Source organism: Canis lupus, chromosome 35 (genome assembly GCF_003254725.2).
Source record: "Canis lupus dingo isolate Sandy chromosome 35, ASM325472v2, whole genome shotgun sequence".
In the NCBI taxonomy this organism is placed as follows: Eukaryota; Metazoa; Chordata; class Mammalia; order Carnivora; family Canidae; genus Canis; species Canis lupus.
Window position 1 is genome coordinate 1081888 of NC_064277.1, and position 15496 is coordinate 1097383.

At 38.3% G+C, this 15496-nt stretch overlaps 1 protein-coding gene across 8 annotated transcripts in view; it reads right to left on the reverse strand.

Annotated features, from left to right (window-relative positions):
• EXOC2 (exocyst complex component 2) overlaps positions 1 to 15496 on the reverse strand; it is a 225168-nt gene that overhangs the window by 140444 nt on the left and 69228 nt on the right. For 6 of the 8 annotated variants that reach the window (XM_049105968.1, XM_025446323.3, XM_049105962.1 and 3 more), the window contains exons 5-7: positions 10742 to 10855; positions 8324 to 8448; positions 1246 to 1326 (exon numbers count right to left, since the gene is read on the reverse strand). In XM_049105968.1, the coding sequence (XP_048961925.1) occupies positions 1246 to 1326; positions 8324 to 8448; positions 10742 to 10855 (320 nt within the window). The remainder of the gene's footprint in view (positions 1 to 1245; positions 1327 to 8323; positions 8449 to 10741; positions 10856 to 15496) is intronic. The other 2 variants (XM_049105966.1, XM_049105967.1) reach the window with 2 other exon arrangements.

The window sequence follows — 15496 nt, forward strand, 5'->3', positions numbered from 1 at the left end:
CGAAGGCAGACGCTCAACCACTGAGCCACCCAGGCGTCTCGGGAAAAATATTTAAAGTGCTGTTAAACTCATAAATTTAAGATGAAATCAAAATACTTAATTCTACTACCAAGGAACACCTACATCAAATGAAAGTATTTTCTTTCCAGAAAATACTGTATCAGGGATCCCTGGGCTTTAAAAATAGATATTTACTGCCCCAAAAAAGTTCAGAAAGTTATCATACAAGTAAGTCGAGCTAGACGTCCAAAACTAATTCAGTATCACAATCCTGGATTCACAGAATCACTATAGATGTGATAAAAGAGTTCTTAAATGCTTCAGCTATTCTTAACCCTGTTTCATGGAGACATCATTTGTTATACTTATATTTAAAACCAAGGAGATTAAAAAATAATAATAAAATAAAATAAAATAAAATAAATAAAATAAATAAAATAAATAAAATAAAATAAAATAAATAAAATAAATAAAACAAGGAGATTCCTCTGGGCATTACTGCTCTTTGTCAAATGTTTACTATATAAGTGAAAGAGGATAATATACTTTTAAGCTGCTAGTATTATAATAGGGCTTCATTCATCTGATGAGTTTCTTCCAGACCATCAGGATGAGTAGCTGGGAGCTAGGATGTCAGGGGAAGAAATCAATAAATAAAAAGATACACGGGGAAGTGGATGGGACCCCAAACTCTGTATGTACCAGTTTTTTTTGTTTTGTTTTGTTTTGTTTTTGGCATACAATTTTTACAAAATGTCTCAGAGTTAGCTACATTCTTAAAGGTGAAGCTGCCTTAAACTCACTTTGGGTAAAAGAGGATTCAGGTAAATCAACGGTATGTAAGTATTTGTCATTCTAGTAGCTGATGCTATTTGCTGTGACACTCTTAGATACACAAAGATGTGTTTCCGGGTTCTGGTCAACGGCAACCCTGGCTCCTGCTTTAGAACTTTTCTCCCTGATAACGCTGTTTATGTACTCGTCTCTTTTATGGCAGCAAGTTTCACTTCTTAGGAAGCATACTGGCTTATTTTCAAATTATGACGTCTTATAAATAAAATGCAAACAAAATAGAATGTTCATTTTCAATGTTTTCATTCCCCTTTATATTTATTAAATCATTACTATTTAGAAATAAATATTAAAATGCAACTCAATGACCATTCTGTGAAAGCAGGTCCAAGAACTATGTTAAAGCTCATTATAAAGTCCATAAATAGCTTTGGGTCGTAGGACAAAACTTACTGTTCAGAACATTCTCCAGTTTTTGCGTCATGGATCCTTCTACTTTTTCCGTTCCATCCGCTTCTAGTTTTTGATGGATAGCTAGAAAAAACATCTTGTTAAAGTGTGGGCTATTTTAGTGGGTGGGAACACATTACATCAAAATGACATTTTTAAACAACTTTTAAAAATGGTCATATTATTTTCACTGCTGGAAAGGAGCACAAACATGCAGAAAACTCTGCAAAGTAACAGCAGACACCAGTCTAAGTTACTCATAGATTAATACTATTAAAATAGTACCGAATACATACACTTAATCATCTGAGGCTCATCAAGGTTGAATGGTAAAAACAGTTAAATTAAAAAAGAAAAGTGAAACTTCAAGTAATTAATATCTTTGGTATTTGGCTGCAGGAAAGTCATTTTTATTTCTCACTTTTACCATCTGCAAAATAGAAATACTAGTATTTGAAGTCTACCAACCTCAAAATATCTCATTTCAGCCTTGGACACAACATGGCAAAATACGTATTATCCACGTTCTATTCCTATTATTATATCCCTGGAATTTCTCAAGAACTATACAGTAACATCTACCAATATATCAATGTATGGATCTACAAATTACATTGGAGTTTTTTGCTCTTATTGATATGCCTGCATGGTTCTGATAAATATTAAAAATCATGTAATAATTCATATTTTAAAAAAGGTTTTACCTCGTGTAGGGTAGGTTTTAAATAGAGCAAATAGAGGTGAAACACTAAGACAATTTGCAAAATGAAATGACCAAATACACTTTCAAATTCCAAACTCTGATACAATAAAAATAATAAAATTAACAAAGCAAACTCTAATCGAGCCATGATCATAATTGAGCACAATGATAAATTTCTAATGCATATCGCTCATCTGGTAAGAAGTCAAAGATACACGTTCTAATATTATTTGTTTCACAGATGAGACACCCATGGCTCAGTGAAATTAAATAAGTTGACCAAAGTCACAGAGCCAGACCCCGAATCTGAACTCAAGTTGTCTGATCCCAGGACGAAAACCTTCCCCCCCATACTGCCTATAATACAAAGGCAGGCAACTTAGCCCGTCTAAGCCAGTTCTCACATCCGTAGAATGGAAATAACAGACTTACTGTAAGAGCTGCTAAATACCCGGGATTTTATTCTTTCATGTAACTTCCATTAGCAAAAATTCAGACATAAGGTATGTAACTGCATGGGCTTCAGAGCCAGTACAATGAAATGAACATAACTCTGATAGTAGCTATTCTCCGACCTTCAAAGAGAATGTCAAACTCTTCTTAAAAGGATTATATAGGTTCTGTGTCAACCCACCAGTCACGAGTGGTAGATTTATTGCAGGGAAGAGAGGGAGGGTCTGCTTAGGTGAAAAAAAAAAAAAAAAAGTTTTGTTTTATTCAATCAATCACAATTTGATTTGTTTCCTTTGAGTCACTGATTAGAAAATTCTGGGTCAAATTCAGTGCTCAAATGCACTATAAAAATATTCTCAATGCATAATAACATCTACTTCTCTGCTTCTTTTAATTATTTTCTAATTTTGATCCTGCCCTTTTAAAACATCTTTTTTATAAAGCAATTTCAAATTTTGTTTGAAATTTATAAACAGACTGCTTCTCTGTTAGAGAAACACATCCAAAGAAAGAAAAAGAAATACATTTGGGGGGGAAAAAAACAGCTAGTATATTCTTAACTGTCTTGGTTGATTCAGGAGTGAAAAGAAAGTTATTTATTTAATGTTTCAAATTTGGATTATGTGGTGAGGGTGACATGAAGTATTTCTGCATATCAAAACCTAAACTTACTTTAACTTGTTAAGTTAAATGGAAAAGAACTTCCTTATCCTTAAAAAAAAAAGGAGATAAAAATGCCCAAATATAAAAAAGCTAACCTAAAAACACTGCTCACACTATTCATTTAAACGCTGGTGTAATTTTCTGGCAATCTTGTCGCAAAAGAACATGTGGCACACATTCCACTTTATTAAGGGGGCACAGCATACGGTTCTTCCATGGAAGAAGACATTGCATCTCATATTAGCCGTGCGTCAAATACTGCTAAGCAAAAACCATTAAAGGAAATCATGCAGCCACATTTCTGTTGCTGACAAAACCCATCACTGATCAGCAGGTCAAAACGAGGTAAGCCTGGCTCCCCCCGGCTCAGTTTACAGCTCTGTTTTGCTGACAAAGCAGCTTCCTGCCGCCCATCTCCACCACAGCAGAGCCACTGTCAAGCTGTCAGCCAAGCATGAGGACTAAGAGACACTGGGATCTGATAAAGGCAATCCTATTTTCCAGAAAATTAAACCAAATAACCAATGTCTGGTTCACTTGACCTCTTATTTTCTCTGAAAACATTTTTAAATAGTATAACTCAATAAGCAACTTGGTACATGATCACAGGTTTGTTATTGTTTCTAATCTATTAAAACTTAAATATGTGAAGGAGTTGAACACCATAAAATTGTATTTGGGAAACAAAGAAAGTGTATAAAAGTTCTATTCAAAGAAAAAAATCAGTCTAGAAAGACTGCCTATTGATCCCCTGAAATTGTTTTATTAACTGTCTAATTAAATGTGGACATCAAATCCGCAGATTTCAATGAAAAAATTCACAGTATTTGTCTAAATAATGGCATTTGTGTATAAATTTATGTATTTATGTAAATTCATGTATACATTTATATATGACTGAGGCACTAAGTAATGATGGGAGTACACAGGCAACGTCTGTAAGGATTTATGTCAGGTAGACTGTGATCTATCGACTCCAAATCACTACTAGCCTCTAAGACACAGGAATATTCAAACTAGGTCAGAGACTAGCAAACTGTTTCTATAATGAACCACAAAGTAAATATTTCAGACTTCCTGGGCCACATAGGGCCTCTGTTACATATTCTCCTTCTCCTTCTTTCTGTCTCTCTCGCTCTCTCTCTCTCTCTTCTTTTTTTTTTTTTTTTTTTTCAAACAAACCTTGAAAAGCCATCTTTAACTCCTGGCCTGTACAGAGATGGGCCGTGGCCTAATCTGGCCCACAGGCCAACCTCTAAGGATAATACTCACTAAAACAGAAGAGTAACAAGAGTTACAATGAGATGTCTTAAAAATTTACATTTGTAAAGAGCTTTTCAAACATTTAGTTTCTACTTCTTATTCTACCAAATTTTTATGAGTGACTAAATTATATAAAAACTTTTAAATAGATTAGGTAATCTATGAGACCTTTCTTCCCTCAGTTATATGGGGGAAAAAGATAGTAAAAATAATAATACAATAATTACAACTATTAACATAGAAGGCTAACAGGTATAAAGGACTCTCACTTAGATAACAGGATCCTTGATAACCTTACCTGCCTAAATAACCTTCATATATCAATAGACACTAACAACAGAGTGTGCCAAAACATCAGCTGTGGCTTACACTGCCTCTAGTAGCAGCAATAAAAGCAACATGGGAGGAAAGGTCGGTCGTGTATTCAGCAACATATGTTACTCTGTTTTGGCCTCTTTACTCAGGTATTCCTTAGTACAACATAAATAAATGTAATTCATGCAGTTTCAGTCCATAATTGTTGTCAAAGAAGTGATAATGCTGGACTTGCAATAACAAAAACACAAGAGACTGGATAGGTGACAAGCTCAAGGAGCACTCAGGGAAATGATCACCAAACAAAGGTGGTGATCAGAAGGCACCGAGGAAGTGAAGGCTTCTTAGGATACGAAAAGCTCCACAAACATCACCGCGGCCTGTGAGAGCTGGTGTGAACAGCAACTGATAAGAAACTACGGCTCTGAAGATTTCAAGGGATGAAGGCAGAGGGACTGCCATGGAGAAGGAACACAAATTGCTGGGCATATTTTTGCGGGATAAAGTAAAAACGACAATAAACACACAGTGGCAGGTAAGCTAAGCCAGGCACATCTACCGAGTCCTAAATAAAATAGTTATGGCTACACACAGGAAAAAACAAACTGACAACAGCATAAAAGCTTAAAGGTACATAAAAGCCACACTGTCTACTGGACTGGGATGGACAGAAAAACACCCTTGGATGCATATGAAATAGTCCACTTAACCAGAGAACACAGATGATATCAAAAAGGGCAGAGAAAGATGTTTATTTATACACCGTCATCTCTATTTAGCCTAATTCTGACAAGGAACATCTAATTTTTTTCCTATCTTCAAGACTGTAATTCTGCTCCCCCATTTTTCTTACCTCTAACAACTCCTTTCCCTTTACAACGATTTCGAGACCACATTTCCCAACACCCAGTAGAGCAGGAAACAGAAGGAAACTAGTTGGGTCATACTACTACTGGGCAACTCATCAGTGTACTGAAAAAAAGAAAAGTGCCGGGTACCACACAGGAGAGCAGAAAGAAAGGAGTAATGCTTTTATACAAGGACATTCAAAAACAAACCATAAGTGGTATCCGATATAACAAAGTGTTAAAAACTGAAGATATGAGTCTACAGATTCTAAAAACTTATCAAGTATTGGGAAAAATGAATAGGCCGACATTCTAAAATGAAGATAAGACCTACATTCTAAAATATCCTGAAAAGATTTTTTTTTTTTTAAGATTCAAGTCTAAACAAATCAATCTTAGAAACATTTTGGGAGAGAGAAAAACAATCAATCCCTCTATAAGTAATAAAAAATTACACTGGCTCAGGATTTTTCTCTAACACTAAAAGATACTAAATAAATCAATTCAGAAAATAATTCTCTTCTAGCCAAGAGGTTGTTTATGTATGAAAGTAAGAGACATTTCCAGACATGCAAGAATTCAAAAGCTCTAGCACAAAATATATATCCCACTGATCAAACCAAAATATCCAAAGATAGAAAAGATGAAATATAAAATGACTGGCAATAAAAATTAAAGCCAATTAAATTTATGTGAATACATAGTAAATTTTAATTATGGTAAATATGTCATAAAATTAACTGCAAAAGAAAAAATAAATCTAAAAACATAATGAAATGCAAAAGAAAAGCTAAAATAAAAAGACAGGTCTATAATTTCAGTTTAAGATGAGGAAAAAGGAAGGAGCATAAGAAATAAATATGTCCTAAACTGTTGACATACACAACAGGAGTCAAAAGACAACCTACTTTAAAACATTTAAAACATTTCTTCCAAATCTGGAAGATTTGCAACCAATATGGTCTATATAGCACAAAGGGAAAAATGAAAAGCAAAAATACAGAATAAAACAAAAGAACAAAGGTGTCAGTTACAATAAATGTACATGGCTTAAATTCTTCTATTAAAATAGTAAAAAAAATATAAAAATCCTACCACTTGTTGCTTATAAGAGAGAGGCCAAAATAAAAATTTCTAAAGGTTTAAAAGAATATGATTATATTAGACAATTAGACAAAAAGATCAAAAGAAAATACATCAAAGGTTATGTCATTATCTCTACAATGGGATTACAAATAGTCTTTGCTTATTATTTATCTGTTTACTGTTTTATGTAATATACATTTCATTTACATCAAAACATAGAAAAAGCGAGATATGTGTGTATCTGAACTTTTTGAATTTATTATTAAAATCACTTTCTATATGTCATAGAGTCACCTGCTTATGTGATTAAGCAGATGGTCAGAATTATCTTTGTTAAATGTTAAGTTGCCAATATGCTTCTAGGGCAAATGTGAGAAATGAGACACCTAACTTTAATGTGCCAAATAAGACTTCTTGAAATCTACCAGGATTGAAGCTATTTATAAAACTAAAACCAGGAAAAAATATACATGTGTATACAAATACATATGTCAAAAAAAAAAAAAGAGAATGGAGAAAAAAGTCAAGCGTATATTTTTATTAAGTGAAATAATTTTAAGTTATGATAATTTCTGGGAAATGCTAATCACACATGGCAAATTTATCATTTGCATAGCTACTAGGGAATTAAGGACTTAATTCTATTTGATAACGTTAAACTCTGTGCATATACGTTCAGGTTCCTATTGTTAACATAGTGACTTTGACAACTTAGAATATCAATAAGCACAAAGAAAGAAAGAAAAGTGTCACTTCAAAAAGGGTAGGGCACAGAGTTTACCAAAGAAAACTACCTACTTTCTCTGTTCCCTCCTAGGTGTTCACAGTTTACTCCTTCAGAAACCTAACTTCTACCTGGCAAGAAAAGAGCTGTATCAGATGGAGTCCACCATGCTTGTGGGCTTGGGAGGAGAGGGCTTTGAAAACAATAAAAGGACATCTATACTTTTGAGAATACAAAGTAAAAAATAATAATAATAATTAAGTCCTACTGAAGAAAAGTGTAGCCTCTTAGTCTACCCTTAAAGTTACAGGTATAGATGGAAAGATAGATACAGATGGACTTAGTTATAGGTATTTCTGTTTTTAAAAATAATTAGGCTTTTATTAATATATTTTACTTTTTACTAAACACTAATTTGATTTCTATTAATTAAAGGTAATTTTAGGAGGAAAAAAAATACCTACACCACATCTTTCCCTGAAATGTCTGAAGCTGTGCTATTTCTATTTAATATAATTTCTTTCCTATATAAAGATGACGACATGGATGGTGGACACTTCACTATTATACAGGGGGCCCATGGGATGATACCTAAAAAGAATAACACATTATTATCAGTCAGTCCTTTCCAAACTGAACAAACACACTAAAGGGATCACAGATACAGAATTAGTCACACATGCAAGATATTGATGGCTGGGCTACAAAAGGATTTTTTAAATTCTAGAATTTTACCTATCGGGGTTTAGTTTCTTATCAGCCCAGGAGGTTGGGCATCATGGAGAGGCTAAGTAGTCTCCTATTTCACATATGGACAATGGGTCAACAAAAGCCTCAGAGACAAATATTTAAAGTATCAAGCCTTCAAAGACATTCCAGCCTGGTCTGCAACAAATATTTATGGCACATTTTAGATCTCTACTCTTATAAATACAGACTGAATGTCACAGCCTGTAAACACTCTGCAAGCACAGTGTCGGGTTTCCGCGGGGAAGCCCCAGCAGCTGGTTCTGAGGGTCACCTTACCTGAGAGGGCATCCTGGGCTTCAAAGAAAGTACTGAGACCTCCTTTCACATACGCCAGGCTGCCTTCGCTCTTCTTGTTAGCCTGTCTCTTCAGGTTGGTGACTGCCATTTTCAGCTGCTCAAAACTGAAATGAAATTAAGAACCCAAAAGTTTGAGACTCCTAGAAAGCAAAAAAGAATTAAGACAATGCATGAAATGCAAAACACTGAGGCCTAAGTTAAGGAACTCACACACTGATATAATACGTAACCAGATGAAAACAAAAAGCTTTCAAATTCTTCCCTACATCTAAATCTAAATCTTCTCTTTATTATGAATGACAAAATTACTGCAACTATAAAACAGATTTGTAGCCCTCAAATGGTCATTTCAAATATGTCAGATCCCTAAGAAGTAAACACACGTGAGTATTTCTATAAGCAATAGACGTCATATGTACGATTCGCCAGGTAAGGAGTCTTGAATTTGACATCCCCGAGGGGCAGACCTACATCAGTGCAGGGGTTATCTCGGTTACCTAAGGCAGAACTGCTCCATAAGCTCATTTCCGTATTCCACGTGTAAATTAAGCATGCCATTATTCACCACATCAGGACTCAGTCCTCTGTCATTAACAGTGAAATTACTTGGGGGTCAATTCACAATTTAAATACATAAAAAGACAAAAATATTTCTTCCCTATATCTCGAACAGAGAAAAACTGATGGGTGTCTACATTTCAGAAATTTTATTTTCAGGTAAGCTAACAAAATCTGGCTATAAAGCTCTGAATCTATTCCTCAGTGTCAGGATAGTCCTACACAGAAAGCAGAGATCAGTTCTGACTCACGGTAATAGAAACAGCACATCCACAATGTAAAATTAGAACCATCTTCTTTTGCAATGAAAGATTCGACACTGATCTTAAAAATGTGTCACAACTGGGGCACCTGGGTGGCTCAGCCACTTACTTAAGCACCTGGCTCTTGCTCCAGTCAAGTTCTCAAGGTTGTGAGATAGAACCTGGTCTTGACTACAACCCAGCAATTGCACTGCTGGGGATTTACCCCAAAGATACAGATGCAGTGAAACGCCGGGACACCTGCACCCCGATGTTTATAGCAGCAATGTCCACAACAGCCAAACTGTGGAAGGAGCCTCGGTGTCCATCGACAGATGAATGGATAAAGAAGCTGTGGTTTACGTATACAATGGAATATTCCTCAGCCATTAGAAACGACAAATACCCACCTTTTGCTTCAACGTGGATGGAACTGGAGGGTATTATGCTGAGTGAAATAAGTCAATCAGAGAAGGACAAACATTATATGTTCTCATTCATTTGGGGAATATAAAAAATAGTGACAGGGAATAGAGGGGAAGGGAGAAGAAATGGGTAGGAAATATCAAAAAGGGAGACAACATGAAGACTCCTAACTCTGGGAAACGAACTAGGGGGGTGGAAGGGGAGGAGGGCGGGGGGTGGGGGTGACTGGGTGATGGGCACTGAGGGGGGCACTTGACGGGATGAGCACTGGGTGTTATTCTGTATGTTGGTAAATTGAACACCAATAAAAAATAAATTTATTATTAAAAAAAAAAAAAGAACCCGGCCTTGGGCTCTGCACTCAGCAGAGTCTGCTCCAGATTCTCTCTCTCTCTCTCCCTGTGCCCCTCCTGCCACACACATACGTGTGCACATGGGTGCACTCTTTCTCTAAAAATAAATCTTAAAAATATATCAGGATTTACCCTCCCTCCCCCATTTTCCTCACGTTTTCTAATGGTTTTCATTCTAGCTGGTGAAGGAAAAATGTCTCCTAAGGTGTATTTTAACAAGTTGACTTCTCAAGAATGTAAATTTTAAGCAATAAACCATTCATTTATTCAAACGCTGTTACTAAATATAATTGTTTAAACCAATCTTGCAAAAAGGTTACAGACATGCTCTTGTAGAGTGTGTGTTAAAATGTGATTAACAGACAAAAAGGGAACACTTCAATTTGGAGATATGACCTTCACTATTTTCGGCTAATTTTAAGGCAAATCTTTGCAAAAGGCAAGTCAAGTCATCTTCCTTTGTTCTAGGGAAGGAGGTATGTTGCTAATTTACAGCAGGACTTGAAAGTCTTGTTATTTGAAAGAGGGAAGTCACGTTTAGACACATCAGTTTAGGTACCCAGTTGAGGCTCCACAAAGTTTTAATATGTTGCACAAATATGAATCATATAGAAACAGTAAGAGAGCAGAAGATACGGGTCTGCTAATTAATAATACCATTTCATAGAAGAGGGAAAAGCCACCCGGAGATATTGATGAGCTCACCCAAAGTCAAAGGACTCCTAAGCGGCAGAGGCCAACCTAAAAGCCAGTCTCATATGATCCTATTAGGCATATCCCCATGAAAACAGGCAGAGTCTAGTCCGACATCCACTGACCTGGTGCTTGAATGGTTTTCTATAAGATACCACGCAGCTGAAAAATTCTCACTTGTGAAATCAGCACTCATTCCAGGAAACAGCATTTCTAAGTCCTTCTGCGGAAACTTACTTCTAAGGGAGAAAGAAAGGTTTAGCGTACACTCTCGGTGCTATTGCTACAATGAGGCAGCAGACATCCTGCAGTACCCTAAGCGTGACAGTTACACACCACACATTATGGAGGCTGTGTTTACATGTGAATACAAAATACATCTCCTATACTGCAGCTGATTTCTTGTCATATGAACTTTATATATATAAGAAATTAAAACACAGAAATTACATCACTATAGAGTTTAAAGAGGCTGAGTGGATACTTTAGATCTACAAATATGCAATCATTCTCTATTCAACCGATAAAAATCAGAATTTGGATACAATGAAGTTTAAGGACATTAGTTTGTTAAAACACTTTTTGTTAAAGACTTATATGAAAGTTGTTTTAAAAACACTGATGCCTACTGATAAAAATTAGAGCTAACTGTAAAATACTCATATTTATATGTCTATATCTAGAATAATTACAAGAAAAGCTTATAACAGGCAATACCTTACCTGGAGCTCACCTTCCTGCCTACATTTTTATGGTCAACCTCTGAACCATTCAGTTTATTTGTTCAAGTAATAATTAAATACAACCACAGTGCAGGCTCCATGCTGGAAGTGAGACAGCCGAGTCCACGAGCACAAGGAACAAGGGCAAAGCCTGGTACGGGCTTATGAGCTCGTGGCCCTCCCCACACCCCATCCCCTCATCTGTGCGGGAGGAAGTCCAAGTCTCCAAGAGAGTCAAGTCTGTCCATGATTTGAACCTGCTTACCTGTCAGGACTCACTCCGGCTACTCTAATCCCCCAAACTGAGGCTTTTAGCACCTTCAGAGGGATTATACTCTCCTAATTTTTACTTCGTTCCTTGATCTTGCTGTGCCCTCTGACTGAAGTGTGTTCCCAGCCGCATACAGTGGATACGCCGAACTCACGGGCATGGACAGGACACAGTACTGTTCCGCAGCCCAGTGTATTCAGGTTAAGATTGAGGGAGTGGGGATTGTCACCACCCTACAAGAAGACGTGGGCAGGTCCAATGACTTCTACTCTCATATGAGAGACACTTGATGCCACATTACCACAAACATGGCCTCAATTCAGAAACTAAGCAGTGAGGTTGGTGGGAATGCCAACTGGAGCAGCCACGCTGGGAAGCAGCATGGAGGTTCCTCAGAAAGTCAAAAACAGAGCTTCTCTATGACCCAGCAATTGCACTACTAGGTATTTACCCAAAGGATACAAAAATGCTGATAAGGAGGCACCTGGTGGCTCAGTTGGTTGAGCATCTGCCCTCGGCTCAGGTCATGATCCCGGGGTCCTGGGATGGAGCCCCACATCGGGGTCCCTGCTCAGCGGGGAGCCTGCTTCTCCCTCTCCCTGTCTCCTTCTCTCAAATAAATAAATAAATAAATAATCTTTAAAAATGCTGATAAGAAGGGGCACGTGCATCCCAATGTTTATGGCAGCATTGTCAAACTGTGAAGGGAGCCCAAATGTCATCAACTGAGGAATGGATAAAGAAGATGTGGTGTCCATACACAATGGGATAGTACTCGGCCTTCAGAAAGAATGGAATCAGGCCATTTGCAATGACACGGATGGAGCTAGGGAGTTTTATGCTATGTCAGGTCAACCCGAGAAAGACGCATACCATACGATTTTATTTGTACGTGATATTTAAGGAGCAAAACAAATGAACATAGAGGAAGGGGAGGAAAAATAAAATAATATAAAAACAGAGAGGGAGGCACACCATAAAAGACTTAACTAGAGGGAACAAACCGAGGGTTGCTGGAGGGCAGGTGGGTGAGGGACGGGGTGACTGGGTCATGGGCACTAAGGAGGGCACTTGTGATCAACACTGGGTGTGACATGTAAGCGATGAATCACTAAATTTTACTCCTAAAACCAATACTACACTATACAAATTCAACTTGAATTTAAACTTTAAAAAAAAATGAAGAAGAAAAAAAAGAAATATCATAAAAAAATTTAAAAAGAAACCACACAGTGTGGCGCACACCAAGGCTCCGTCCTTACCTAAAGCATCCTCGCTCTGGGATGGAGCTCCGTGGATTGCGGTGGGCAGCCCCTAAGGGAGCCTGGAGCCTGCTGTGTCCCATCAGGTACTCACGGCCCCAAGCATCCTCCCACCCACGTGCACTAGTGTCGTGCCCCGCTCCCGGGGTCTCTTTCACAGCCTAGCACACCCCGTCCCTGTGCTCCTGGCTCCCTCCGTCCTTTCGCGTTTCCTGGGATTTCCTCTGTACACCCTACACCGTAATCCAGGATCCAACATCGAGTGGGTCAGTACCTCAGTCGAGAGAGAGACCCACTTCACGGTCTGTTACACTCGCCTTTCTCACAATGATGTTTTCTTTTGTTAATTAGGGGGGAAGAAAGCCCTGAGGAGCACCACAGGAACAGACAGGTCGGAGGAGACCTCAAGGGGTCACGGGCCCCCAGTGGCGTCACCTCGGTCACTGACTCACAGACGAGGCCAATCGCACAGCATTACCCACCGGCTTCCGAGGTTAAAAGCCTAGAGTCTGAATCTTCTTGGGGGCGCGTGTGTCCTGTAGGCTTGTTAGTCATCCTTACCAGGCGGAACCTCCGAGAAGGACCCGCAGAACTCTGCATTTTTAGAAGCTTATTTTGGCTTGGCTTCTTCTTGCCGGTTTGATACTTTACTTAGTAATAAAATCCTGTCACCTTTGGAAGTTTTTCTCATTTTATTTATTTGTACATCATGCCTCCAAGCTAAAACTTTGGGGGGGGATAAATGCCTGAGGAAAGTGCTGGGCCCTAGCTCAGTAGCTAGAAACGCTTCCTTTGGATACGCACAGGCCACAGCCCCCAGGTCTGTCCAGAGTGCTGCGTCAAGGGCCACGCGCCTAAACGGGAAAGCACAGCAGGATGAATCGGAAAAGTGCACGGGGAAATACCTACCGCTTTTTTGTCAACTTCACTTCTACTTGATATTTGAACTGGCATTCTGTGTAGTTCTAACACTTTGCTTGCTCAAAAAGTTAAATAATCTTAACAAAACCAAAAAGCACTACAGAATCATATGATACCAACTAAATCCCTACTATTAAACAGTCTTGACGAATTATTCAACTATGTGAAATCCTCTTCTAACAAGGATCAGCTGCAAACTCCCAGATTAAAGGGACTCCTGGGGGCTCAGCGGTTGAGCGCCTGCCTTCAGCTCAGGGCGTGACCCTGGGGTCCCGGGATCAAGTCCCACATCGGGCTCCCTGCATGGAGCCTGCTTCTCCCTCTGCCTGGGTCTCTGCTTCTCTGTGTCTCTCATGAATAAACAAATAAAAATCTTAAAAAAGTAAGTAAATAAAAAAATAAAGATACAGCTGACCAAAAAAGCAGCAAAAAGGGACTCTGTGAACTTCTTTATCCTTCACTCAAGCCCAGCAGTTTATGACGGTTGGGTGGTTCCCTACCCATAATCTGGACAGAAGCGTGAAGAGGGATTAACATCAAGAAAGGATGTATGACACAATAACAGCAAGAAAAAGAAACAAGTACAAAATGCAGACAAACCCAAAACACAGCAGTCATATGTGTTGGTGAGATGACTGAGACTACAGCCCCAGCGGCGGGAGGGGCAAGGGTAGTTAAATCATGGCCAACACACTTAAAAACGAACAAACTGCACGTGTCTTTCTGTGTGATCGGTGAGCTCCAGGTCACTGCATGCTGGCAGGACATCCTCCTTCCCGTGGCTGAATGACGTTCCATTACACACACGCATCTTCTTCATTATCCACTCAGGACACTTCGGCTGTCTCCGCAGCTTGGCTATTGTGAATAAGGCGGCAATGAACATGGGGGTGCAGCTAGCTCACTATCTTGTTTCCATTTCCTCTGGATATACACCTGGAAGTACAACTGCTGGATCACGTGGTAGTCCTATTTTTAATTTTTTTGAGGAATCTCCACTGTTTTCCACAGTGGCTGCAGCAGTTTGCATTCCTCCCAACAGGACACAGGAAACATCTTCGCCAACATCTGTCATCTCTTGACTATTTTATGACTGTCTTTCTAACACAGTTGTGAGATGATATCTCAGTGTGGTTATGACTTGCATTTTCCTGATGATCATGGACTTCACCTTTCCATATGCCGGGCGGCCATTTATATACCTTTTTGGAAAATGTCTATTCGGGCTCCCCTGCCCATTTTTTAATCGATTGTTTTTTTCTTTTTTGCTGCTGAGTTGTATACGTTCTTTCTGTAGTTTGAATATTAACCCCTTATAAAATATGCAAATTTACACTAGCCCTTTATTAGATATAAGAAATATAAACGTTTCACCAGATTTGCAAAAAAAAAATGTGTGGTAGGAAAAAAAAAGGTCAAACTCCTAGAAACAGAGAGCACAAAAGTGGTTGCAGGGGCTCGGGGTGGAGGAAGTAAAAGGTTGGTAAAAGGATACAAACTCTCAGCCATAAGATGAGTAAGGTCTCAAATGTGAAATAATGACGAGAGTTGGGAACACAGTATTCTATCATTGAAATCGGCTGAAAGAGTAGAACTTAAATGTCTTCCCCCCACCAAAAAAAAAAAAAAAAAGGAAAGAGAGAGAAACATAGAAAGAAAGAAGTGAGGTGCTGGAGGTGTTAGATGCCTTAGTTAACTTGATGG